The sequence below is a fragment of the Prunus mume genome, linkage group LG6 (genome assembly GCF_029339155.1).
Source record: "Prunus mume cultivar Tortuosa linkage group LG6, ASM2933915v1, whole genome shotgun sequence".
In the NCBI taxonomy this organism is placed as follows: domain Eukaryota; kingdom Viridiplantae; phylum Streptophyta; class Magnoliopsida; order Rosales; family Rosaceae; genus Prunus; species Prunus mume.
In genome coordinates this window covers 4,522,829-4,550,287 of record NC_142703.1, presented here as the reverse complement: position 1 = coordinate 4,550,287, position 27,459 = coordinate 4,522,829, and the positions used below count along the sequence as shown (strand labels likewise).

The window sequence follows — 27,459 nt, the reverse complement described above, 5'->3', positions numbered from 1 at the left end:
ACAAGTTGGCTCAGTATGGCTTCAACGGTTCAAATCACATTTAATGTGGTTGCTCAATTCTTAGCTTACCTCCTAAAACCTCCTTAGTTGCCAAAGTCAAACGAAGTCGTTTTGGGTAAAGTGTAATAAATGCATTTACACTCTAGGTAATAGCCCTTGGTAAAAGAAACAAATCAGTTTGGGCCACAACGATTTGGGCCTATTTTGATCTAATCTGAAATCTAACTCTTCCCTTGATCCAAATTCTCGGCCCAAAGCTTATTTAAAACCTAGTCATTCTATAGTGAGGGCCTTATATATGGCCCTTAGACGAGGCCATATCTTTTAGCCGTTGGATCAAATTGGTTAGCAGTCCAACGATTGGTGGGAGATCGATTTTTCCTCCAATCCAGGCCAATTTTTTGCAATAAAATATAAAAATTCGAATTTTAAAAATACCCAAAATTAATGAATTTTTCTATAAATACCAACCAATTTTTTTAATTTATCTGAAATTTGAAATTGAAAATTTTATCCAATTATGAGATATGAATAGTATTGACACGTAGGAACCCGAAAATCTTATCCAAATTAATTATTGTGGTAAGTTGTGAAAAAAATAAAAAAATGAATAGTAATTGCCCTTTGCCATGGCAACACGGAAAATACTATTTGCAAGGGCAACTACTATTCACGTGAATATAATGGCTAAGAGAAAATGGGTGGAGTTGCCTCACTATAGAATTCTTGTTTAAAGATCCAAATGCCCCCCCTTTTTTATTTTTATTTTAGCAAATGGTATTTCACCTATAGTATGGAGGATTTGACCGCTAAAGCCCTAGACCCTAATGCTCCTTAATGGGCTACTTTTCATTTATGGTCCAAACAATCCCATTAAACTTTTTCCATTCTCTTTTCAAAAAGATTCCAAATGAGAAAAATAGGTCACACACATGCATCATGAGCTAATTAGCCAAGGCCTAGATATAAATCCATGTGGTCCTTTCAATTTTTATAAAATATTTTAAAATTCAAAAGTAAAATATCATGATTAAAGAAATCCATAAATAAAATCCTATAAGAAATTACATTCCTAAATAGTTTTTTAAAATCCAATGGACTTATTTATCTCAAAGTAGTCTTTTAAAATTCAAATTCAATACAATCATTGGACATAAATAAAATATGTAAAACCTAGACTCTCTCCTTCTCTTGTTAGTCTCATTTTCCCTTGGCTAAGAATTGTGTTTAAGGAATTTGAACATAAAAGGAAAGGGTCATCTTTCTATAAAATACACAACTAGACATATTTGACTTTGTTTAAGGTATATATAAGAAGCACTTTTTCCCTTCGTTCATACACTAAAAATACAAACAAGCAAGCATGGTTGTCCCTTTTAGAACTGTGGTGGTGCTAACATTTCTTTTGATGCTAAGAACTACATGTTATGCAGCGGTCGTCAATGCTGAAACGCATGTCAACATCATCAACTATTTGCGTTTAGGCGTCGACCTTACGGTTCATTGTAAATCCAAGGATGACGATCTTCGTGTTCACGTAATACCCCCCGATGGATCATGGGAATTCCAGTTTCGACCAAATTTTTGGAATTCTACACAATATTTTTGCAAATTTGATTGGAATGGCGGATCTTATTGGTTTGATATATACATACAACTGAGAGACAAACCGTACTGCGTGAAGAACTGTGATCTGGCTCATAATACCGAATGGTGCATGCAGGAAAGTTGAAGGGGTGCCTCATGCGGTAGACAAGTGCTTTCCTTGGAATCCATAATTATAGTGATTATTAATGTATTATTCCTACTACTCTCCTTGCTGATGAAGAATAGTTTTTTCCTCTTGGGAGAGTAGAGAAAATCTATCAGCCTTTTAAAAGAAATGTCTATTTGTTTCTTTGAAAATAAGATTAATGAGAGCCACATTAATGTTAAGCATTATTAGTTTTCTTTGGATATTTCTTCACAATCCTCTTCTTCTAATTAATTATGCAATTCAGTTAGAACCACAACTGAGCTCGTATGTGTAGAGATACTAGCCTAATTCCCAACGACCAGACACGGGCCCAATCTGTCTAAGTAGGGCTGAAGCCTGATCCAAGTTTTAAGATATCTTCCTTAAAAAAATGAAGTTGTCCAGCCCATTATTCATTACCCAGTCCAGTTTCGTCACCCAAGACAAAAACATAAACAGAAGATTTTCTCCTCCTCTCTCTAAGCCAGCCCGTGCCTCAACCTCTCCCTCTCCCTTTACCCTCTCCTCCACTTCATATGCCCAACTCTCTTCTTTTCTCTTTTTTATTTTGCTTTCTCCTGTTTTTCTTCCTCTTATTACATTTTTTATTTTATATGTATACAAAATAGCAGAAAACCTACAGAGAAATGCATCTACAAACACCACCACCTAAAACATCCAAGAGTAGAGCAGAAAAAACTTGCACACGCCTCTCTAAAACATGTTGATTGATAATGAATGATCGCACAATATCCACTAAGCATATGAATAGTAAATTTGGGTTTTCCCTTTTAAATTCATTTTTTCTTACCTACAGCCCATCCTTTTATTTTTCTATAAATTAAACCCAATTTTTATAAGTAAAATTCAGTGAGTAGGATCTACCCAAGCAAATTACCTAATCAAGCCTAACATAGTAAATGTTATATATTTTCAATTCCAAAAATACCCTAATTGTATTTTAACCTTTTTTTTTTCCCAACAAATTGTTTGCTATTCAATGTCATAATGGTGTTTCAATTTTGCATAAGTTTTGTGGGTCAATTTTATTTATTTATTTTATATATAATTAAAACTTGGTGTGTAATTAGTATCGCATGTTTTTGAAATTAATTGGTTCTAATATACCTATTATGTTTTTTTAATTTTTTTATTTACTATGATTGGTTATATTTTGTAAACGAAATATATAATTAAAACTTGGTCTGTTTTTCCAAATCCGACAACCTGATCATATTTTGTTTCAATTTCATATTAATTAGTTAGTTATTTCCTTCTGTTTATATCAAAATTTCAAATTTAATAATATATATATATATATATAGTAAAAGGCAGAGAATGGTGAAACATTCAAAATACCAGAAAATGCTCTTGGTTAATACAAACATTAAAAATTGAAATTATTAATTAAATAAGAATAATATAGTAAATTCACACTTTTTCTTATAAATAATGTACCTATTTACGTATATTTGTTTATAATTGACCACAATAATGAGCCTATTTATTTTTATAAATAATATACCTCGTATATTAAATAATGTACCTATCTATGTATATTGGAAAATTATAATTTACCTAGATATGTTGGATATATTAAGTGTACAAAAATTGTTACACATATGCTATGTGACAACTATCGAAGAGACCAATATATCATTTATGCTAACAAACTCCCTCATAGAAAAAAGAGAAATAATCAACCCTAATTAATGCACGGGTTCAAATTGTGACTCGTAGAGGAAATTGATGGATTTTAAAAAATAGAAACCACGTTGAATGCCTAGTTAAAAACATTATTGAAATCCTAAATTTAAGGAATTTTCTTAAGGAAAAAAATGTCCAGCAACAAAGACGGGTTGATGGCATGATTTGTAAATATGTCATAATATATGAACACTTTGGCATCCAATTGAAAATTGGGTTTTATTTAAATGTAATAAAATAGGTGGGTTATTGTCTAGAGTATTTTAGTTGTATGGGTCTATTTTGGTCAGACCCAAACAAAGTCGACTTATGTACAGATTTGTAGGCTTTTTTATTTATCTATTTTTTTTAAATTTATAATTTTGAAACAAAAATTCATGTAATGCCCCTCCAATTAAGATATTTGGGGCCACTTCATAAAAAGTTTTCTAGCTCCGCTTCTCTTTGGTGTTCGAGTTGAGATCTCCATTCCTAATCTCAACTTTGTTAATTTGTAAGGTTAATGGTATAACTCAGTTGGTTGAACTCTTCCACATCACCCATGTGTAAACCCCCCCTCCTTCAATCGCTTGTACTAAAAAATAATAATAATAATTGCAAGGTGTATGATGAAGTTATGCCTATACATGGAGAATGAGATGCACATGAGGAAGGGCGCCAACTTGTTATACATTGGCTTAAGTTTTTGTGGTTGAACAGAGTAGTTGCCTGACACAAGAAATTAAGAAAGCTAAATGTTTGTACGTTGTATAATGAAACTAGCGTCATAATAGTGATGAGGAGGAGTACAATCAAAATGTCAAAAGGAAGTAAAAAAAGAAAGGCGTTGTGCAAAGACCAAAAGTTACAAGTTATAAGCATGCATATTATGCAAGGGTACAAATGCAGAAACTGTGTTCAGATAACTTACTGAACACATTTATTCTTCTATACATTTTCAATGTGCCTTTTACATTCATATGGACATCATGTCAAGCCAAGAACCTCTCTAACAAGTTCCCAAAGAAGAAGCTTGTCTTGCCCCATCCCTTCGTCTCAGGTGCCTTAGAACTTGTTGGTACTTTCTTCACATTGAACATCGTTGTGTGCCCGATTTCTTTACGAAGTGCTTCGATCGTCTTTATGTCCACTGGATTGCCTGAAGAATCTCTAACATAAAAGACATTCATTGCTTGCTCCCCAATAGTTGTGACGCCTGCTCTTGTTACTGACAACCCATTCTCCCTCAGGATCCTTGTTACTTCAGATAGCAAGCCTACTCTATCCTTTGCACATAGCTCTAGCCTTAGATCCTGAATTTCATGGTAATTTGATACCTTTAAAACGGTCAAGAAAGCATGTCTTTGTTGTATTCGCTATCCATTAATGTTTACAAATATATAATCCTGACTAGTGGAAAAATTTACCAAAGTTTTAGTAGTCAATGAGCTGTTCTGTTTAAAGACATTTTTTTTCCCTCATTTTGTTAGCCACTTGAGCTCAAGCATACAACATTACTTGTAAATTGTACTTATCCTATTAACAAAGATAAAATAAGGGTTAAATGTGGATATATGTTTCACTAACCTCGCTTACTCGTCTCCGAATTGCAGCGTCAATACATTTGATGACCCTTTCCTTCTCTCCTTCAGTATCAAGGGTGCAACCATCCATGTGACGAATAAAATACTCCTGCAATTAACTATATGCATCAGTTCAAGTACTTTAATCAAATCTTCAAGGAGATTCAAGACATGCGAATTCAACGGGTTTCTTATATCTATTGGGAGACAACACACCAGTACTGATTCGAATAGAAAACTAATGAATTAGAGACTTAGCATCAGAGTTCAGTCTAGAAACTCAAGATACCAGATTACATTGGTGTGACCAGACATCATTGATCATCACAGATGGGCACATTATAGTAACAATTAATGAGCTTCTGCATTAACATACAAGTATATCATAGATGTAGTCTGTATGAAAGAATATTTCCTTTTCATAATCCAGAGAATAATTTCAAGAAAACAGAAAAGCAACCACTTAAAAATGATCTGCTGGAGAAACTTAATTTGGAGAACTTGTGTATAGGCCATCAGACGAGCATGAAATGCATATACCTGTGATGCATACGGTCCATCAGATGAAATGGTGGCATGGAAAACAACATATTGCATATCTGTGAGTGTGCATACAATATCAAACATGAGCTTTGCACGGTCTTTGCACCGGACGCTGACCACTGAGTATCCTTTTTCTTCACAACGCTCAATCGTGATCTTCGGTTGGAAACAGGGAGGATAGTGATCAACTTCATTTGCTAGTCCACCACCCTCATAATCCCTATCAGCAAACAACATCTGGTGTAGCCGCCTATCAACATGGGTGAACCCCATAGAGAAGCTTGTACGACCAACTTTCTCATCATCCTCACACCCACGCAGGATGTTCTTGAGCTGCTCTTCCATAGTAGATAATCTGTTTGGATCATCCACAGGCTGGCATGTAGAATTATCGTTGACATACACAACGCAGGCTATTCTTCTATTGTGTGTCCATACTTCAGCAGCAACTACATTAAAGTGAAGATTGGCAAGGACAGCAGAGATCTCGGATAAGAGGCCTGGCCGGTCTCTGCCAATGAGCTCAATGGCTGTGTGATCACCAACAGAGTGCACTCCAACCCGTTTTCCTGGCCAGGCCTTCAGTACATCTGTGATATGGCCCTTTGGTCCTAAAGCCTATGCAGTCACAAATCATAGACAACAATTGCTCTTAATACATGAAACAAACCCTTAATGCAAGGTTTTACAAGCCTCTGCATTTTCTAGTAAAGAAAATTGTTAAATCCAATTTGGTAAAGGGGATTTTCAAACAAGTGATTGTTGTAAATTTCATAAATGCACAGAAATGCATGTGGCAAGAAAGAAGCATCAGGGGTTTCACCAAAAACAAGAAACAAAAAAGAAAGAAGCACCAAGGGGCATACCTTCTCTATGTAGTCAATGGTTTTGCTGTCCGCAAGTTTTTTTCCTTGTTGATCGGTGACATGAAATACTGTTTATCAAAGAAAACTGTCATATATTAATTTGATTCACAATGGGGGGAGAAAGAGATGGGATAATTAAATTCTTATTTGTTAAAGAGTTTAAGTCAAGAACTGCAGATTTCACATGGCAATTACTTTCTTGCCAGACAGAGAGAAGATTAACTAACAAAACAAAAAAAAAAAAAAACAATACTTATTAAACAGAAAGTTACATACCGTCCATGAACCATCCACCATCAGAGGAGATGTAGGCTTTGGTGATTATGAGGTCAAGGTCTGTCAAGATTTGCACGACTTCAAGCAGAATTCCGGGTTTGTTGACACTATCGACCTACACATACATTTCATACCCCCCCACACCAATTTCAACATGATGGCTGGAATATATGTTCACTGAATGTAACATGAAAATGAAGCCAATTAAATCCTGTCTGTGGACGGTTTATCAGCAGGAGTTCCAAGGCATATGTTTCGTTTCAAGTTAAATTTGCCTCTAAATTTCATTCTACAACCAGGTATTAATAAGAGAAAGCAATTTTTGCATACAAGACAGGCAAATAGCTAGTGGCATTGTATAATTCTTCAAGCTAACTTTTTGTGTGAAAACCAGGAAACTAATTTAAGGTACCATACTACCATGCCATGATTCATTGCAAGAACCAGGTGTCAACGACGGCAAGCATAATTCTTATGGTTATAAGTTAAAATCACCTTGACTAGAGTACAGTCACTGCAGCTAGAGTTGTCTACGGATACCCTGCAAAAATTTATGTAGAGATGTGAAATTACTAGAAGATATAATATAAACAAATGTGCTCATTAGTCTCAGCATTCCATCACCACTTATTAGCACCGGAAAATGCTAAGCGCTGATGGTATCAGAGCACTACAGTTTGAGTATCCAACCTAAAACTAATTGGCAATGAATTGAGTATAGACCCAACATTTTATATATTGAAATGCGAAGTTTACAATAGCCCGACGAAGGATTTGATATTCGCAACACATTCTAATCTATTAACAATGAAATTCCTACTAAAATCATGACAACGGGACCACTAGCTAACTGAAACTGAAACACAAACAGACTTTTGATTAAATTGTTCATGCAGAGACTACAATACCTTGGGGGATTGATTCTTGTGCTCAGGTTCTCATACTCAGGATCAAAGTATGGCCAGCAAACTCTAGCCATTTAAGTCACAGTTTCTCCAAACAACCCGAAGTTCCTTTCTGTCACACAGAAGAATTCAGACTGCCATTGCCAAGTTAGAATTTAAATGAGCATCACTAATCATGAATACACGTGCAAAAAAACTTGTGAAGCAAACATAACCAAATTTAGGTATCCTGTATAATGATACTCATTTCAATTGAATTGCTAAAATATGCAAATACATTACACATTGTATTTTTGTATCTCTTATTGGTAAGCATTCGTCTTTAATAAATGTCCTTCTCTGGGAAAAAAAAAAAAAAAAAAAAAAAAAGAAGAAAAAGCCATGACATGCACATCTTCCTTTGTTAAGCCAAAATACCTAACCCTTGAAAATCAATATTACTTATTCAGAAGAGACAGTGTGAAGGCTTTAATGTTATACCATAATGATCCTCTCCTGTTTTGTCCGTCTCCTTTGAGAAGGTAAGATAAAATGGAAAGAACCTAGATACCATAAAATGCATATTTGTATTTTTTTTTTTTTGGTTTGGTATAAAAAGTGTTAAATTTCAGATAAACAGGCCATCGGGCCCTTATTTAAAATGAATTTGTAATTGAAATGATTATCAAACAGGTGCCTAGTTGTTAGGATTGACTTCAACTTCAAGCCACATTTGTAGCATTGGCAAAAAAGAATATGGTAATAACTTGCCAATCACTTGTAAATTTGTAAGTCGTACATTCTATTTAACTTGATGGTAACACTAATGCATAATGTCAAAATGGAAAGTAATCACCACAAGTTTGACCATATCCTCTTCATCTATGTCAAAGCCTCGTTGTACAATGATTTGTCATTACAAAAAAATTCCAAATTTGTTTTTGAGAAAGAAAAAAAAGAACTTATGCTACCAAAGTATGCATTGTATTTGATTTGTGTGTGTGCGTGTTACTTGTAATCCACATTAGCATTCCATAATAGCATTACTTGCCAAAACAAGAGGATTGGTACCAAGTATATAGAGATGATATATTACAAAAGAAAGTTTTAATGCATCTACCAAGAATGAAGGAAGCTTATGAAGATTTAAAGATACTAAAAGATATAGAAACAAACACCCTAGACTTGGACAAAAAAAGAAGTAACTTGGACAAAAAGAAAGGAAGTGACTTAGACAAATCTTTTTTGTCGATAACCTCATCCTAAGAAGAACTCCTTGAAAACCCTGTAAGTTAGTGAGGCTCCCCTTTACAGGAGCCGAGCGGTATTAAGGAGTAGTGGACCTAGAATGAGTAACCCTTTTTTGATCTATGGACAGCATCGTTGTGGTAAAGGTCGTAATGCCAAGAGGAATCAATACGTGGAGTAACTCCCAATATAGCAGTAAAAGCAAGATGTGTAGGCGGATTGACTCATCAAGTTCCCATTGAAATAGGATCCACACGTCCAAAATAACCAATACATGAAAAATGAATTTTTTTCAACATATAGTTACCATTAATGTTATACCATAATGACCTATCTCCGGGGACGATGATCTTGGTGTTCAAGTAATACCCCATGATGGGTCGTGGTAATTTACTACATTATCCTTATTTTATGAATAATTTATTTGTAATATTTTCATTAATAAAAGTATTTTTTTGGGCTTGCTTGGTATTCAACTTGAATCTAACATTTTAAACTCAAAAACAGAATTTGAGTTCAAAACCAAGAAAAACCTGTTAATTAAAAACTCAAACTCAAGAACAACTAAAAAACACCCCAATTATTAAAAACAAAAAATATTTATTTTTTCAGTTTTTTTTTAATAACCCACAAGTTATCAAATTTTTAATATTTGAAAACAGTTTTCAAGTTGCATACCAAACAAGTTTTGGAATCTTAAAAATATATTTAAGAACTCCTTATTTTTAAGAAAAATCAAAATTGTTGAATGTTTCATCATTCTCTGTTTTTGCAATTATATATATATGCAAACCAAATTAAAAGAACTTCTAAAAAATCAATAATACGGTTATATTTGTCGAGTTTGTCATCAAGTGGGCCACCAAATATGGTGGTATTCAAGATGTGTGTTGGCCCACAAGGTTGGGCTTTCAGCTTAAGACCTTTTCCTATCATTATGTACCTAATGATTTGTCCTAGCATGGTTAAAACGAAGCATTTTAAGAGAGAGAGAGAGAGAGAGAGAGAGTACCCTGCAGGTGCAAAAGAGATAGGAGGGGATGTTTCTAGATAGCAATCGAATCAACCCAGGCTGGTTCCTAATTGTTGATGTTGATAAGCATTCTCACATTTTGGTACAAATTACTGCAAACAAAATGACAAAGAATCAATACTGCAGCTTACGTCTCAGCCGGGTACAATGAACTATTGCTACACATACCCAACCACACATGAATAAGTCACATTAATTACCTAAGCATTTCACATCATTAATTTAGTTCTTCAATTGGAATTGAGTTCTATCAACTACGATTTGATATATATGTATATATATTTATGATGAATTTGATATCCAATTATAGTTAATCCATCTTAGTGACGTAGCTTTCTAAGCGTATCTTCATAAATATTATTTCGATAAAATTGAAGAACCTCAATTCAATTGCACATAACTTATTTTAATAAGAAAAAGATTCAAGCCAACAGAGTCTAGCCTAAGTTGAAAAAGGGTATTGACTTACAAACTAGTAGTCTCAAATTCAAATCCCCATAGCACCGTGGTAGTGTGTGTGTAAAAACATTCATTCTCCTGTAATTTAGACTATCGCTTGTATTAAAAAAAAAAAAATTCAAGTGCAAATAAATTTAAATTAAACTTGAAAGAGAAAAAGAAAAAAAGAGCCTCAAGCAACGGAAAACAAAACTAAAAAAACTTTTTGAGGTGACATAAAGATGTGATTCCAAACTTTATCCACCATCATCCGAATCCCCACCGTCCAAGAGTATCAGTCCACCCATGAAAGATGTCAATGGATCGAGACCGTTCATTCCAATATTTTAAAACAAAATAATATTCATAAAAACAGAGAAGAATCAGAGAGAATGGCGTAGACGAAAATTTTGCAAGACAAATTCCAGTTGTCCTTATTCCTTTTGAACAAGCTGTGAGGCTGTGAGAGAGTAAGCTCTCTGCACCATAACTTATTATTATCAATCCAAAACTCAACAGCTGAAACTCTGCAAATTCAGAAAATATTACATACCAGGCATACATTTCTGTTCTTCACCCTTGTAGCTCAAGCAAAAATGGCCTCCAGATCCTGAAGCAAACCTGCAAAACAAAATTAAAGAACGCAAAAAATAGACAAATAGAAAGAACCCAATTGACTGAACATCTCTATTTTGATATTGAACTCCTTGAATTGGATTGTCTTTGGAAAATATAGAGGATTCAGAGCATCATGCATTAGCATTAGTGTTGAAATTCTCAAGAACTTAAGAAAATACATATTGTTCTTGTCTCTTTAAGGGAAAACTGGAAACTACCCAATGAATTCAGAAGCAAATGAATTAGAATTAGAACAAGAAAATTTGCAGTTACCTTTCTGAAAGTAGTCCAACACTGGATCCAGAGTAATTGAAAGGCTTCTTACATGATGAAAGTTGAAACAGAGAGAGAAAGAGAGATGAAGGTGAGGTGAGGGTGTGGAGAGTTATTTATGTGAATTAAGAAGGAAGGAAGGGGGGTGGTGCAGAGAGAGAGTGCGTTCGTGTTGTTGTAAAGCAGTGTCTGTTTGTTGTGGTGGCTCACACACTCTCTCTCTGCTGTGCTTTTCTACGTTGGAAAACCACTCTCTCTCCCTCCTGTGGATGTTGTTTTTATTTAACATAAAAATTAAAAAAAATGAAAGGAACACTTGGGCATGGCGTGGCAAATTGTAGTGGAGAGCCTTTTAAATATTAAATTAATGAATCCAATCATTTAAATGTGTTAAAGGAGTTTTATTAAGTTGATAAATGACGCAGCCACCAAACAGTCCCTGCCTCTGCTTCGCCCACCAAATTTTTGTACATTAACTCGCATGCCCTTTACTTCCTTCTTCCAATCATACTCTCCACTCATGCGCGTTGGGTCATATAATGGCTCTCTCTCTCTCTCTCTCTCTCTCTCCACCTTTATAAGCATGTTTTTGAGTTGGGAGTTTAGATATGTTGTCTTCATTTTCTGTCTCACTTCTCTATTTCTTGCATTCGGGCAAGTCTTAATACGATTTATACAACATAAGATATTAACCTGTGAAACAACAAACCATTATGAATAAACCAATAGCAACAATATGATGCACAATTACAATGGGAGCATAAACGATACGGCGGCTAGTGAGGAGACCTTATTTATATGTCTCAATTAGGTTTTCCTCATCAACAAAAACCTGTATCGCAACATATGTAGAAATTAGTCCAAGCTTGATAATTAAAGATGCACCACATAATCAGGGGCAGTTCTACACACAAGGCAGAGTCGGCTGCTGCCTGACCCAAAATTTTCAAAAAAGACAAATAGCTAGATATGTTTATTCCAGCCCCAAAAAAATGTTGAAATCATATCTCTATTTGCCCAACCAAAATAAATAAATAAACCCTATCTCTGTCTTCATTGTACTACAAAGTACACTTCACTTGTCCCACTGAAACTTTTCACATCATACTTTTCTTGTAGACTAAAACTTTCCTTTGAACAATGGACATTTTCTCTTTTTTCTCTTTCTCCCCGTCACATTTCTCTTATTCATTTACTTTTTTTCTAGTCATCTTCTTCCTCATTCTCTCTTTTTTCTTTGATGCGTCTCTCTTGTAGAATTTGGGTTTGTTTTGATAAATTGAATTTATGGCTTGTCGAATTAGGATTTCTGAAATGAATTGGGGCTTCTGAAATAAGAGCTTTGAATTGTGAATTATGTTCCTTAATGTTGGAGAAATTATCTAATATGTTCTTTTAAGCTCAAAAGGAATGATTTTTTGTTGTTGTTAGAATGGTTTACTCGGGTTCAAATGAGTGTATGATATTTTTTAATCCCACAAGTGTTCTTCCTTTTATTTTAAAAATTACATATTTAGTGTTGAGTATATATACAGACGAGCCACAATTTAGAATTTGGCCTTGGGCCTTAGAAAACTCCGATCGACTTTATTCACTTGTATTGTTAAATTTATTATGTAAGTTTTCCCGAATCGATTATCAAATATTATATCTGCCACTGCAAATAATAAACATAAGATTCACCTATTATGTAGTGACCAACCCATATCCTCTTTCCTATTAACATATCATGGGTGTACCTAAGGGTAGCACAACTCATATACTAATGATAAAACCCAAAAGCTCTTAGAGCATCTATAATAATATACCCTATTTTTAGTAGACTTATCTAAGCAGATGCCAAAGCTCTTAGTGAAAAATGCATGCATAAGCAACGAAGTTGGCTTTTCTGAGCAGATGCTAAAGTTGAATGTGTTCAAAAGAGCAAGCCCAATGCATGATACATTAAATTTTTTAGTTATTGTTAGGTTTATTTTTAACGAAAAAATAAAATAAAAAGCCTAAAAGAAAAAAAGCAACTAGGCGCGTTGGTGAAGAACATGTTGTGGATAAATTGGCACTGTGCCGGTCGTTTATGTTGTCGTTATTCGTAGAGTGTATTTACGGCAAAATACAACCAAAAATGTAAACTGATAGGAATATTAAAAGTGATTCTTAGATATAGGTCTATTTTCATCACGATAAAATGGATATAGTCCATAAGTTCTCTCGTTTAATTGCAATCCAGTAACTTATGTGTCATGTCAAGTAAGCAATTAGTAGCATAATTTTGTAATTAATTTACAATATATGCCACTATCAAAAAAAGACAAGTTTATGAAAACACCTTCCTAAACTTAAGGCATCTCCTATAATCATGTTCTTGTCAAACAAATCACTCTTAATACATTTCAACGTTTTTATTTTCTTTTTTCTTTGCCTTGATGCCTTTTTCAATTTCCAGAATGTAGTAAGTGTAGCATTACTGTTGATATATATATATATATATATATAGCTTATTGAGTGATCCTCAAATAAGCTTCTTTGAGGACACTTGTAGTCCACTCCGGATTGTATTTCACTAATCTAAACTGTCTATTTTGTAGATACACATTCAAAGATCATCTCTACAAAAATCACTTGAATCCGATATCATTTGACTATTCAATTGAGTTATTGAAATTTTAGTACTTTCTTGAAACACCGTGTTCATTGATTTCGTAGAACACAATTGGATGTCGAAACGGTTTCCGATTTGTCTAATTTTTAGTAAGGATGATCTATGAATGAAGACCTAAAAAATAGATAGTTTGGATCATTGGAAAAAAAAAATTGTAGTACTCTAAATGGCGTCTCTTAAATAAAATTATTTGAGGATCTCTCAATAGAAAGGGACTGTATATATATAAAGTAAAAGACAGATAATGATAAAACATTCAAAATATCATAAAATGCTCTTAGTTAATGTAAACATTAAGATTTGAATTCTAAAATAAAATAAAATAATTTTTTTAAAAACCTCATGTGGAAGCACGTTAGTATGTATTATGCCGCCTTCCAGGTATTACTTTTTTTTCTTGAGTTTTCCAAAGTGGGGTTTTATAGAGTTTTATTCATATGTGAGTACTACATGTTATGGAGATGTGAACCTTTTAAATAGGTATTTTTTAACTTTAAATACCTGCAGCATAACTATTATTTGAGTTTGAAGATCTATATAAGAGGTACTATATGGGTTCAATTACCTGAACTAGAGGTAGCTTGACTAGAGATAATGTATAGGTTTAATTACATGGACCAGAGGTGTATGCATAAGTTCCTTACCTATTGGTAAGGTATGAAATTTTAGGAACAACAACTACATTTTTAAAGTTTCTTTGTTGTTTTCGACTCTTTGTATTGTTAATAAAAATTCTAATCATCGCACCTATCAAAGAAACACCATAATTGATAACATAATAAATAAATAAAAATTTGTCCAGAAATCTGATACTTATTACCATGACATATAAATATAGTCAAATAGCGTATTGTTGTTTGAGGTTCTTACCTGAATCATATACTATGGACATAATCGAAAACACAAAATGAATTAAAAAAACCAAAAACATTATAATAGTGTTAGAAAATCCGAAAAAAGAATGCAATCTTATGTGTCACAAAAGTAAAAGAACTTAAATTAAAGTTACCAAGTCCGAGGATTAAATCCAACTCTTCTATAAGAATTTAGATCAATTTAAATATCTTATCTTTGGCAAAATGTTGCACAAATATATCATGTCTGCAAAGTTGGATCAATTCAACATGCACCGTTCATTTAGTGTCCGCGTCCGATTTCTATAGCGTTTAAAAATAGTATTTGATGGTAGGCTACTGTTGTGAAAGGAACTCGTCACAATTGGATTTTATATAATTGATGGATGGTTTAGACGAAATTGGAAGTGGACCACTTCCTAGACAGGGAAATGACAAAAGTAAATTAAAGTAGCCCTTTATAACTTAATTGCCTTTGAGGCATTAATGTCAACAAACATGTAGGTGTCTTTGCTACTTTGTCTTCAATAGTCATTGTCTCCTGTACAATGGATGAGAAATTGGGTAAATCAATAGATACTCAACTTGTTGAGTGGAGGCAATAGATCCTCCAGTTTGTACATTGTTAATTAAGGTGGGGTTGTGTGTGAGGGTTTGTAGCTCCAATGCTAGTTTGCATTTCTCTTGTACCTCTCACACCTAAATGTAGAGGTTCAGGATCCTCATTCCAATACGAGAAGCAGAAATTGAAATAATTGCAATATCGATTCCTAATAAGTAACATGTAAGACCCATGAACTTGGAAAGCAAGATCAATGAGCAATCCTACATCACTCGAGGAGGGAACAATGAAGTGCCTTATAAGAGCAGTTGTCATCTCACCTAATAAGACACGTTTTGGGCAAGATATCATAAGCTTTAGCCCAGGAACAAAACCCTAAGGGCTCAGGCCAAAACGGAAAATATCTTTCTTGTGGGAGTGGGCTGTGACATAACATGCCATAAATAGAAGGCCAAAGCCAGTTACACCAACGTGAACCCAAAAAATGAGTTCAACCAAATGCAACATAATAGAATAGGGCCCTCTACAGTCATTAAACTCACGAAAGGCATAAAACCCACATAAAGGAAAAAGCCCACAAAAAAGGGGATAATGATCCAAAGAAAGGGACACCAAATCGGGAGAAAACAAACAAGATTTAGGTGGCTGCGGCTTCTATGTTTCTAAATTGATCTCTCTCCCTCTCCTTCTTATTCCTTCGTCAATCTCTCTCCCTCATCTTTGTCTCTCTGTCTCTCTCTGTCTCTCTCTCTCTCTCTCTCTCTCTCTCTCTCTCTCTCTCTCTCTCTCATCTTCGTAGTACAAGCTCCAAACTACGCCGACCATTGTTCTCTCTCACATCGACAAGCTCTAGATCCTGAAACCGAGCGCTACCAATTGAAATCGACCGACACTGAAACAATCGATAACTGACCTTTTGTGGTTCGATGGTAGGCCATTCTGACCGCTGATCGGTTGGTCATTGGTGTGGGCATCTCGGTTAGGTTACCAAACCAAATCAATCCCTACTAATACTCATAGGGTTTCAAAGTATTCCTAAACTTCAATAATAAGAAAATGCAGACATGGACTTAGCCAAGTTGGCTAGAGTAAATGTACTCTCCACTCTACACCCGAGTTTAAATCCCCCTCTCCATAGTTAGATTAGATTAAAATAAAATATCGATTGTATAAAAAAAAAACTAATAATAAAATATTAGAGCCCTAACCTTTATGGATTTTAAGTTTTAAAATATTTAAAATATATTATATTTTATTTAAAGCCACGTGGCTCTATACCATTGGATGTGTGGGCTCCATACATGCGTCACATCAGCAATTTAACAGAAAATTCGACAGAAGCTAACGGCAATGATCATTTTGATGTGTGGATGGTAACCTTAAGGATCATTAGTGTCACAAAAAGAAACATTAGTGACAAAAGTGATAATTTCACAAACTTCAAAGACCATTTGTTATAAATAAATAAAAAAACTTTTTTTTCATTTTTTCATTTTTTTATAAGAGCACGATCGATTATAAGAGTTTGGTGAAGAATACATGATCATTCTTTTGATCGTTAAAGTTCGGCTTTATATTTATAACCGAAAATAAAGTTGAGCTTTTTATCCTTAAAAATTTGTGCAGATATGGAAAGTTAGCTAGCTGATGTGCACCATGAGAAATAGAATCAAATTCCCACGCCTATAGGCTATAGCTAGTGTGTCATCAAAACCTCAGCAACGTTTGCAATTTCATAGCTTCTTAAAGTTTGCTTTTGTCTTTTCAAATACGAGTCGGGATCACATGCTTGATATAAGTTCTCCATATTGTTCATCACAATGATTTGTATAATTGTATTGTACATATATACTTATTGATATACTAGGTTTGGAATATAATAACATTTTTTTTAAAGAAAAGGGGCATAATTTATTGATTAAGGATAACTAAATTTTTCAAAGAGTAAAATAATATCTAATGATTCCTCAAACTAAAAATCACCTCAATGTGAAGCAAAACGAGTCAAATGGTGACTGCCCTATGAACATTGCGGTGAATATGAGCAAAGGCATCTCCAGTGATCTATAACTACACGACTTGACATTCTCCACCACATCCCCAATAAAAGGTATATCCGACATTGCAGCATGAAAAACTAAAACGATCTGGAATGAATCACTTTCAAAATACATATTAGAGAAACCACAAACTCTATCCGTTCACGCGACTAGGCCAATAAATCCAACTTATTTTCTGTTTGATTCAATAATGCTTCATTGTTTTCATGATTACTGTTGTATAGGATCCTGAGTCTCCACATTTAGACTTTACGTATTTACCTGTATTTCGCAACGTTTGGATCATCCAAGCAATCCAATTTTTATAACTTGGTCACACCAAAAGGGTAATTTATGGTTTTTTTTTTAAAAAATTTAAAATGACGGTAACTTGACGCCATTACTCTTATCTCTCTCGTCTCAAACATCTATATCCTCCCCGTTTCTCTTCAAACTCCTCCTCGCCTTTGAGAGCCGACCTAAAGCTTCTTGGACGGTCCATGGTTTTTCTGGTATTATATTTTTTGTTCTATCTAGTGTTTTCGTTCACATATGTACCTTTGTTTGTATCCGTTCAAACTGTTCATTTTTCTTTCTTATTTTCAGCCTTTTGGACTTTGTGTGTTCGTTGGTTTTGCCTTTGGGATTCAGGGGCAGAACTAGTGCAAGGGCTACCTTGAGCTGTAGCCCATGGAAGATTTTGGGGAAAAAATATTAAACATATATAGCCAAATATTTTAAACTAAAAATAAATAAAGAAATATATAATTTTATACCATATCAATTCCAATAGGCATAGTCATAGGTCTTTCGCATTTGTATTTGGTGTCAAATTTGTCCCAATATCAATTTTAATATTTTTTCATTAATTTGTCTCTAAAAGATAAGCATTTTTTAAATGAAATTCATCCTTTCATGAATAATATGGCTCTAATTTCATTTATTCTTGTGTTTACAATTAGCGTGATTTATATGATTTAATGTTTTTTTTTTCTAGAAAAACTATAAAAATGTAAGTACCAAAAAAATATAATTGTTAGATACTCCCTTGCAGCATATCCATATGCTTCTAATTGATAGCTTTTAACCAAGATACTGCTTGAATTGATTCTTCGAACGCAGGAATTTCAATCCACATAATTTCTGTTATGCTGAAGATTTTGGTCTTGACTCTAAATTTTTCAAGCTCCGGATGAAAAGATAGAAAAAGAGAGAGAGAGAGAGAGAGAGAGAGAGAGAGAGAGAGAGAGGTGTTACCGTCAATTTGGAATTAAAAAAATATAAATTTAACCTAGCTGATGTGGCTAATTTATAAGCATCAGATTATTTGGACGATCCAGAAATTTTGGAATGCAGAAAAATGTGTACTTTGTAAATGCAAAGGCTCGGGATTCCTGTTGTATGCAATACATTCTTTATTCAAATAGATGACCTATAAGAATCTATCAGAAAAAGGAAAAAAGAATAATTTGATGAAAGCCATGAGACCAAAGAATATTCTTACAATAATGTTATAAACACCACATTCTATTTGATATTTTAATATTAGGTTAAATGCCATTTTGGTTTCTGGGTTTTACATAGAAATTCAATTTGGTCACTCAGAAAAAAAATTTAGCCAAATTGGTCACTGTGTTTTCCGAAGTTTATAATTTATAGGCATTTCGTGATCTTCCGTTAACTTTCATTAAGTGCAGTTTTTATTTTTATATTTTCAAGAAGCACGTTCAAGTCTTCTTCCTCTAACTCAATGAGTTAGGTTATTGTGCTATAAGGGTTTTAAAAATGGGGGGAAATTTTGGGTTGAAATCGAAAGAATGAGGTATAAGGTCACAAATTGGGTGTTACATTGAAGCCTGGATCGATTGTGTTGTGACTTCATATGACAAGGAGACATAATCAAGGTGATATAGCACCAAAATATATTGGTAAGTTGTTGGTTTCATTTTAATTTGGTTTGGCATTTTGATATTCCTTATACCTCACAATTTCGATTTCAACATAAGATTTCCCCCAATTTGCTAAACTCTAATAGCACAATATACGATAACTCGTTGAGTTAGACGAAGAAGATTGAAGGTGATTCCTTAAAAAAAATAATAATAAAAACTGCATTTAACAAAAGATAATGAAATATCTATAAATTGTAAACTTTGGGAAATACAGTGACCAATTTGGCTAAATTTTTTTTCTTAGTGACCAAATTGAATTTTCATGTAAAACCCAGTAACCAAAAAAGTATTTAACTCTTTAATATGTAATGATAAGACTTAAGGGGTGGATGGATATGCTTTAGCGGACAAATTAGAAAAAAGAAATTTGTCAAAATAACCAAGCTCTAGTCCACCGATGTCACCAAAGCTCCTTAGGTACATGAACCAACCCTAATGCAAATAACTTTTACGTGAGACAATGCCAATTCAATTGCGTTATATAACACTATGTGACAGTGTCTGATACCACAAAATTTAGTACTACAATGCGATCTCCTTAGAATTACTCATATTCTAAAGGTTTTTATTTATTTATTTATTTATAGAAGATGTCATTCATAAACTATAATAGGCATACATAGATTGGCATGAATACAGTGACCTCGTTAAAACCTTCCAAGGAAAATCACATGGGACAAATCCCAAGATAGGAAAGAGTACTACACATGTCATGGACTAACAAAGGAGTCCGACTTAGGCCACTTTAGACCGCTACAAAGAACCTAAAAGGAAAAACAAATAATAAAACAAACTACCAAAACGAGTAGATGATCAAAACAGGAGATCTTGCAATAGAGCACACTAATGCATCCTAAACTATCAAAGAAAGCCTTATACGAGAATAGTGATAGTCCTTTGTCCAGCACAAGAGTTGTTCAAAACACCGAAGGTCAGAGACATAAGAAACGCACCTAGAAAAACACAGAGAAGGCAACAAAGACGGCCCCATAAAAGTACACCAACTCCTCCTATAACTTGTCAAAGAAAACCTCCTATGATAACAATTATAGTTCTTTGCATTGTGTAGGGATTAATCAGCTTGCAAAAAGTCAAAACAACGGAATAAGAAAACACAATGAACAAACAGAATAAAAGAGAATAAAAATCTAAGGGAGCACACCAACGCTTCCAAAAATTGTCTAAGAAAACCGCCTATGAGAACAACCATAGTCCTATGGACATCACGAGTTTTTGAAAGAAGCGCTACACCATAGACTCAGCCATTTAACCTAAAGAGAAGAAAATTCAAGTCAACGAACATTTGTTGGATGCCAAGCCCACGAACATTCCAAATGAAAATAGTAAAGGAGTTCATGGAGACCTCTTAAGACTGGTCACCTTCGCCAGTTTATGAAAATCATCGAAGCAAAGCAAACTCTTCCCAGAATCACCACTCACTTGATCGGCTACAACCACAAGGCTATATGAAAAGCCAACAAAACGACCGGGAAAGGAAAAAACTCTGATCATCATACCTATTTTTTTTTTTAATCGGTGAAGACCAATCGCTGACCCAAAAACAGCTCGACGACGATAACCTTCATCCGTCCAGAAGCACTAAAAACCTTGTATCAAAACAACAATCCCACGACCTTCCAGAAAAACCCTTCCAGGATCATAAGCACAACAATCTAGAGAAGAGAGGTCGCACAAGATCGTTGTATCACTAGGAAGAAGAAGACAATTCACCTATGACGCCCCTAGAGCCTAACCACCACTGTATTTTAAGGATAGAGTCGATAGCAGACTAGACAAGACAGAGACTCCATGCGAAGATAGCAAGTAGCAACGACCCGCAATCCGATAGGTTTGTGACGGTAGAGAACCAAAGATAGAAGAAAAGAACCTAAACCCTAATTGTTTCACTCGGCTCTCCTCATATGCAAGAGTGCAACCCCAAAGTTTTTATATATTCTCAAGGTTGAGTACTACAATTGCATCGACACAATAGCAATTTTAAAAGCAAAAAATTGTTGTTCATATATGAGCTCTAAATTCCCTCTTGGACTTCAAATTTATGTTTAGAAAATATCTGTCATTAAGTTTGTCAACTTTTTCAGTCTAAAATGATCATGTTGTGTAGATGTGATCACATTTTTAAGGATACAATCGTCATCTTACTAAGAAAACAAAAGTGATCAATTCCTCCATTTGTTTGAATGAAAAACCTTGTAGTTAATCAAAAGTTTCGGGTCCATGAATTTTGCTTGATTCTTAAATATGAAATTGCATTGAAAGTAGGCATCCAAATTTCTATGAGCTGTGTTGATGTGAGAAAAAAAACCATTTTAGTTGAATGGGATAATAGTTTCAGTGCTGTGGGGGCAGTAGTTTTCTTTAACCTTCTTTGTAGATTTGGTTTTCTTAAACATGACTCAATCTTGATTATCAATGTCAAAGGAATGAGAGCATGTTGGTAGTGTGTGATATGTTATAGCTAGACATCAAACAAATGAAGAACATAAATGATGGTGGTAAACTACTAAAAACAGTTAAAAGAATGAGAGAAGTTCACAACATGCCTATCGGGGAAGTAACCGTTTGACGCCCCTTTCGGTTACTATGTCCCTATTTTCCTTGGACAATAACGTGTCTTGCCCCAGTGTAGGCTCTTACTCTACCCATGTAATAGCTTTCTCTTGGCTCTACATTTATGATAGTTTCTTTTGGTGACTTTCTTATGTTGCGCTTGGAAGATGTGAAGTCCCCGCAAGATAGTAGTTTGTCCCACCCCCATTTCTTTCTTTTCAGCCTTAACTTGTAATACTTCATTAGCTCAAGATTTCATAGTTGATTAGTGTGGTGGTCTTCCTTATGTCGAATCCTCAATTTTGTATGGACTCCTTTACCTCAAGGTTAGAGAATACTTTGGACTTGGAGGATGTTAATGGGGAGTGGGTGCACCTATGACAGATGTTGTTTGGCATGGAGTAGGTTGAGAGTAGTTACGATTTCCCACTACAAGAGGAATATATTCACTATTACCTCCTTTAGAGTTGTAGCTAACTAGATTTTGGATGGCTGCCCTTGGAACATCATGAATTTATGTTTCAATATGGTGGCTTGGCTATCAGAGCTTACTTTTGACGAGGTCTCGGCCCACATTGTCTAATATTGGATCCAGATATGTGTTTCACCATGGAAAAAATTAATGTAAGTAATGCCAAATTGATTGGTGTGGAGATGGTGTCGGTTCTTTATATGTAAGACCCAAATGTGTCCAATGCAATTATGTGAGGCTTCCTACGTGTTAAGGTGCTTATTGACTCTAGAAAACCTCTTCCAATAAGATTCTGGCTCCCTAGGTCGGATCACCTGCCCATTCCTGTGGAATATGCGTATAAAGGTCTAGGCGACTTTTGTTACATTTGTGGTATGCTTGGCCATTGTGAGGACGCTTGTAGGGATGCTCCTTAATCTAGTTTGGAGTGGTCTGAAAACCCTTGGTTTGGCCTGTGGATGAAGCATCGGACGCTGCTGCACCCAACCTTGCTAAGGATGGCTAATGGGGGGTTACTGTGCGAGTCGTTGTCACCCTCCGACATGAAGTATTTATCTCAGTTTGAGGGCCGAGGTTACTATACGGATGAGGTCTCACTTTCAAACGAGGTCTGACAATACAATGTTTATACGTGATGGGTAAACATCACAACCTATAGCCGCTACTTAGCTTGTTGCTTCTGCCTATTATGAAAGAAGTCGATTCGCTACTGAGTGTCCTTGTGACACATCGCCATACTGAGAAAGCAGTCTTTGCCCACCAATTTACTAAGCAATGGAACCTATAGCCAGACGGTGGTCTTAGCGTTTATTATAGGGGTTGGAACCCTAACTCGAGCTAGGCCCGTCATAACAAGCGCCTTTTTAATGACCTATATGGGCCTTCGTCCACCCTCAACATGATAATTAAAGCTCAAAAGAATTTCGTGCTTATTTCCTTACCTAGGATGACCTGCCCTTCTCAGCCCGATTTGGCTCATTCATTCATCATGTGTATTGAGCCAATCATTGAAGACCCCCCCTCTCAGGAGAGTTTGACTTTATCCTCCCATGAGTGCTTACATCCATCTATAGATGCCCCAACGCAAACATTACCCCTATCTCTAGATCCTTTTAATTTCTTTCAGCCTCCCCAACTAGATAAATCGACCAAGAGAAGAGCTCAAGTTGATCCATATGAAGCCAAAGTCGTGGGTAACGGGCTAGGGCCCAAGATATTACAGTGCATAAGGTAAACTCTTTACCTAACGAGCTTGATTTAAGAAATCATAATTGAATTTAGGGACAATGGTTCGAATGATGTTCCAAGTGGGAATGAAATTGATGTTACTCAGATTTCGAAGTCAAGTGAATCATCTATGGAAGGGCAATCCCACCTCTAGGGCCTCGTCAGCCTTGGCTGCGACCTCGAGTGTTAGCAATAGATGGTTACGCCCCCTCCTCTATTTCATAAGATCAACATTGATGAGGCATGATCTTCTGGTTATTTGGCGACATGAGTCGGGGTTGTGATATGTGAATATAATGGTTTCTTTATTACTACTACTACTAATAATCGCATTATGTCTTCTCCTATTGAATGTGAGGCTTTTGCAACAGTGATGAGGCTTTCTCTTGCTCTCTCTTTGAATCTACCAAATGTCATTATTGAGACAAATTGCCTTGAACTTTTCTCTTATGTGAATGAAAGTGGTTCTTTAGAAGATTGGAGGATTTATCCTTTTTTGGACGATCTAAGACGATTCCAGAATTTGTTCCACAACTGTTCTTGGAATTGGATTCTTCGCGAAGCTAACGGTGCCATTGATGATGCCGCTAAGCTTGCCAAAAAGAGGTTGTGCATTTGCAACTAGGTTAATACACCCCCACCCTCCTTGGTTTTGATTCTCTCTAGGGCTTCCTGCTCCTCTATGAGTCTATGCCTATCTTGGCAGGTAGAATATTTTATTTGTAATTTTGGCTTGAAATTTTTTGCTTAGCATGCTTTTTGTTGGCTTTTGTTCAAGTTGCCTTATTCTCAAATTTGAAGCGCCAATTTGTGTGAGCCTAACCCCCTTTAGCATTTGTCCCAACCCCCTTCAGCATTGGTCCCACTCCCTCCGATTCTTTTTGATCTCTCAGCCCCTACTTTTAAAATGTGTCGTAGATAACTTAATTTAATGTCGGGTATTTTAGAAATATCATTAAAATTGTGTCATCAAAAACATTTTTCTATTAGTATTGGAAGCATAACAACAGGTGAGACTCTGCCTCGTGAACACAATTTCACGTATATATATACAGTCTCCTTCTATTGAGAGACACCCTTTAGGGTATCCTACAAATTTTTTTCCAATGATCCAAACCATCTATTTTTTAAGTCTACATTCATAGATCATCCTTGCAAAAAAAATAGACAAATCGAAAGCCGTTTCGATATCCAATTGTATTCTACAAAATCAATGAACATGGTGGTTCAAGAAAATATTAAAATTTTAATAACACAATTGAGTGGTCAAACAATATCAGATTCAAGTGATTTTTTTTGTAGAGATGATCTTTGAATGATTATCTAAACCATAGACGGTTTTGATTAGTGAAATACAATGTGGAGTGAGCCCTACAAAGGTGTCCTTCAAATAAGCTAATTTGAGGGATCCCTCAATACTTCCATACTGGTTTGGATAAAAAATTTGATTTCATGAGCAATTTAAATTTTTGTAGAAATGTCACCTGGACTTATATCTCAATTTCAATTTGTCCTCTTAAAGAAACATTTAAGAGAAATGTCAACTTAATTTTTTTAAATTCATGATTTTATATAAAACTGAAGTATATGTTCAGATGACATTTGTAAAAAAAAATCCTATAAATTAATGAAGCATATAGATTATTCCTAGAAGATCCATCATCTTTGGTTTGGTTTGGTTGGAATCAACCTTAACTTTCTTTTTCTTTTAATTTGAAGTGCGCCTTTAATTAATCATATTGTTTCTCACCTCCTAAAGTGCTAGTTCCTTTTTCTTGCTCCCCATTTTTTGGGTGCTTTTGAATCCACTACTTTTTTTGTTAGTGTTTTTTACTCAATTTTAAGTCAACTAGTGCCGAGTTGGGATTTATGCTAATTTCAGACCATGCCATAAAATGAGCATTGAAATTTGAGTGCATAAAGCCTAGAGGCAATTTGAGTTGACTATTGAAGACAATGATGTTAAAATCTGTATTTGGACAGTTGCTTAGATCTTGAATGATTGCCCCCCACAACATTTAAACTTGATATGTTTGACACAAAACATGATGCATGGAATCTGTATCTCTCCGCCAAGATATTTTGCTGTTTTCCAAGTGTAATGTATGGTGTTTTCAGGGCTGTCATTAGAGTGTAAACTTGAGACCGTTGAACTATAAACAAATGCTTTTATCATTGAGCTATGGATGGTTGATTTAATCGAATAATAATCTGATCTTACTCTTCTTTTTTTAATTATATTTTTTTGGTAAATATTATACATAGATTTGTTGTGCGGAAACACTCAAGATCTTATTATCAATGGATTATACGACGTGCACACACAAACCAAAGATGTGATTTTCCCTACACTGACTAAAACAGACTTAACCAAACCTAACCACCTATAAATAACTCGTAACATATACTCGGTAACTAGACTGACTAATATGGCTGACTAGATTGCTATGAATAAGGTGCGGGTTAATGACCTAAATGGTCCCCAACTATCGCGCGATTATCATTTTGGTCACCAACTAAAATTTTTAATTCAACGTCCTTAAACTTTTATAATGTACCAAAATCGTCCTTCCGTCAAAGTCTGTGAATTATTCTGTTAAATCGAGGGACAAAACCGTATTTTTAGGTGAGTATATTTAGCGGAATAATATACAGACTTTGACGGAAGAATGATTTTGGTACATTATAAAAAGTTTAAGGACGTTTGAATTGAAAATTTTAGTTGGTAGACCAAAATGATAATTTTAAGATAATTGGGGGACCATTTAGATCATAACCCATAAGGTGCTGACATTGCTGGCTGGAATAAGGCTACGGGAGCTATCATCCCCTCGCTTAATAAGGTGCTGACATGGGTTCATTCAATTGATGGACACTAATAAATACAAATGATATTTTTAAATATAAAACGTGCTGGCTTGGACTGGTTGGTCCACATTGGGCTGAAACAAGATGAGCCGTTGGCCCATGGGCTTGGCATGGATTTTAAACCCTTCACCCAAGCACTACCTAATAAACTATCGAGTTGAAACGACTTTGGGGAGCTTCTACAATGAGGAGTTAAAGTGAAAAGGTTATTTGAGGAGACCGATCCGACCGTCAAAATATTTAAAATATTTAAGTCCCATGATTTCTTTACATTTGTTGATGGTGAGATTTGACCTCCTCAAACAAGCTCCTCACTTTAAGCCCTCATTATAGCCTTTCCGACGACTTTGACATGTTGGGTTCGAGTTGGCCCTCTTCAACACTCGTGGCACACGCCAAATTATGATCCGTACGTACACTCGTGACAAAAACCTAATGATATAATCCACCTCCCCACATACAGTTTGTGGTGAACACTATTGCTTGGTCCAAATTAGACAGCTATTGTTGGTCGATCCGAAAGGATCAATGATGCCATGAACCTTCGAAGACAATCTTCCCACGGAGAGGAAGAGGTCCACGTAGAAATCAATCGCAGCACAGGACATGTCATTAATACTCTTACTGACATCACCATCCATCCATATCCATGCATGTTGTCCACTTGAAACGACAACACATTCTCCAAATTTGGTGGCATGGCATGCAACTGTGGTGATATCTATATGCTGCTCACAATCTTCATACATTTCATTATCATCAATCGATATAATGGTACCCCCCCAAGTCTTATCCTTTTAGCTTTGGTGATTAGCCAAAAGATGTGGGAAAAAAATGCCCAACTCTTTTTCCATGATCACCGTAATGCCACAACTTTTATTATTATTATTTATTTTTTTATACAAGCGATGCTGAGGGAGGGAGGGAGGGAGGGAGGGAGGAATCGAACTTAGGACCTATGGTCTAGTGCAAGGGTAAATACTTTAATCACTTGAGCTACAAGCTCATTGCTAATACCCCATTTTAAGATGTAATTGTTCTCTAGCTACTAAAACTAATCAAACTTTTGAAG

At 35.1% G+C, this 27,459-nt stretch overlaps 1 protein-coding gene across 17 annotated transcripts; it reads right to left on the bottom strand.

The window, feature by feature from the left end:
* Window positions 1–4,163: 4,163 nt before the first annotated feature.
* Window positions 4,164–11,449, bottom strand: ACR3 (ACT domain repeat 3). Of its 17 annotated transcripts, none has more exons than XM_089054053.1 (11): window positions 11,184–11,438; window positions 10,846–10,913; window positions 10,324–10,391; window positions 9,834–9,946; window positions 7,598–7,728; window positions 7,185–7,230; window positions 6,690–6,804; window positions 6,414–6,481; window positions 5,545–6,165; window positions 5,009–5,113; window positions 4,164–4,758 (listed from the first exon to the last, which is right to left on the bottom strand). In XM_089054053.1, the coding sequence occupies exons 5-11, from the start codon at window positions 7,666–7,668 to the stop codon at window positions 4,414–4,416; spliced, it is 1,371 nt and encodes a 456-aa protein (XP_088910179.1). In that variant the 5' UTR covers window positions 7,669–7,728; window positions 9,834–9,946; window positions 10,324–10,391; window positions 10,846–10,913; window positions 11,184–11,438; the 3' UTR covers window positions 4,164–4,413. The 17 variants fall into 17 exon arrangements, with proteins under 17 accessions (XP_088910179.1, XP_088910181.1, XP_088910180.1 ...); XM_089054055.1 differs by having other exon boundaries at window positions 7,598–7,706; XM_089054054.1 differs by having other exon boundaries at window positions 10,846–10,902; window positions 11,184–11,386.
* Between the last annotated feature and the right edge of the window lie 16,010 nt (window positions 11,450–27,459).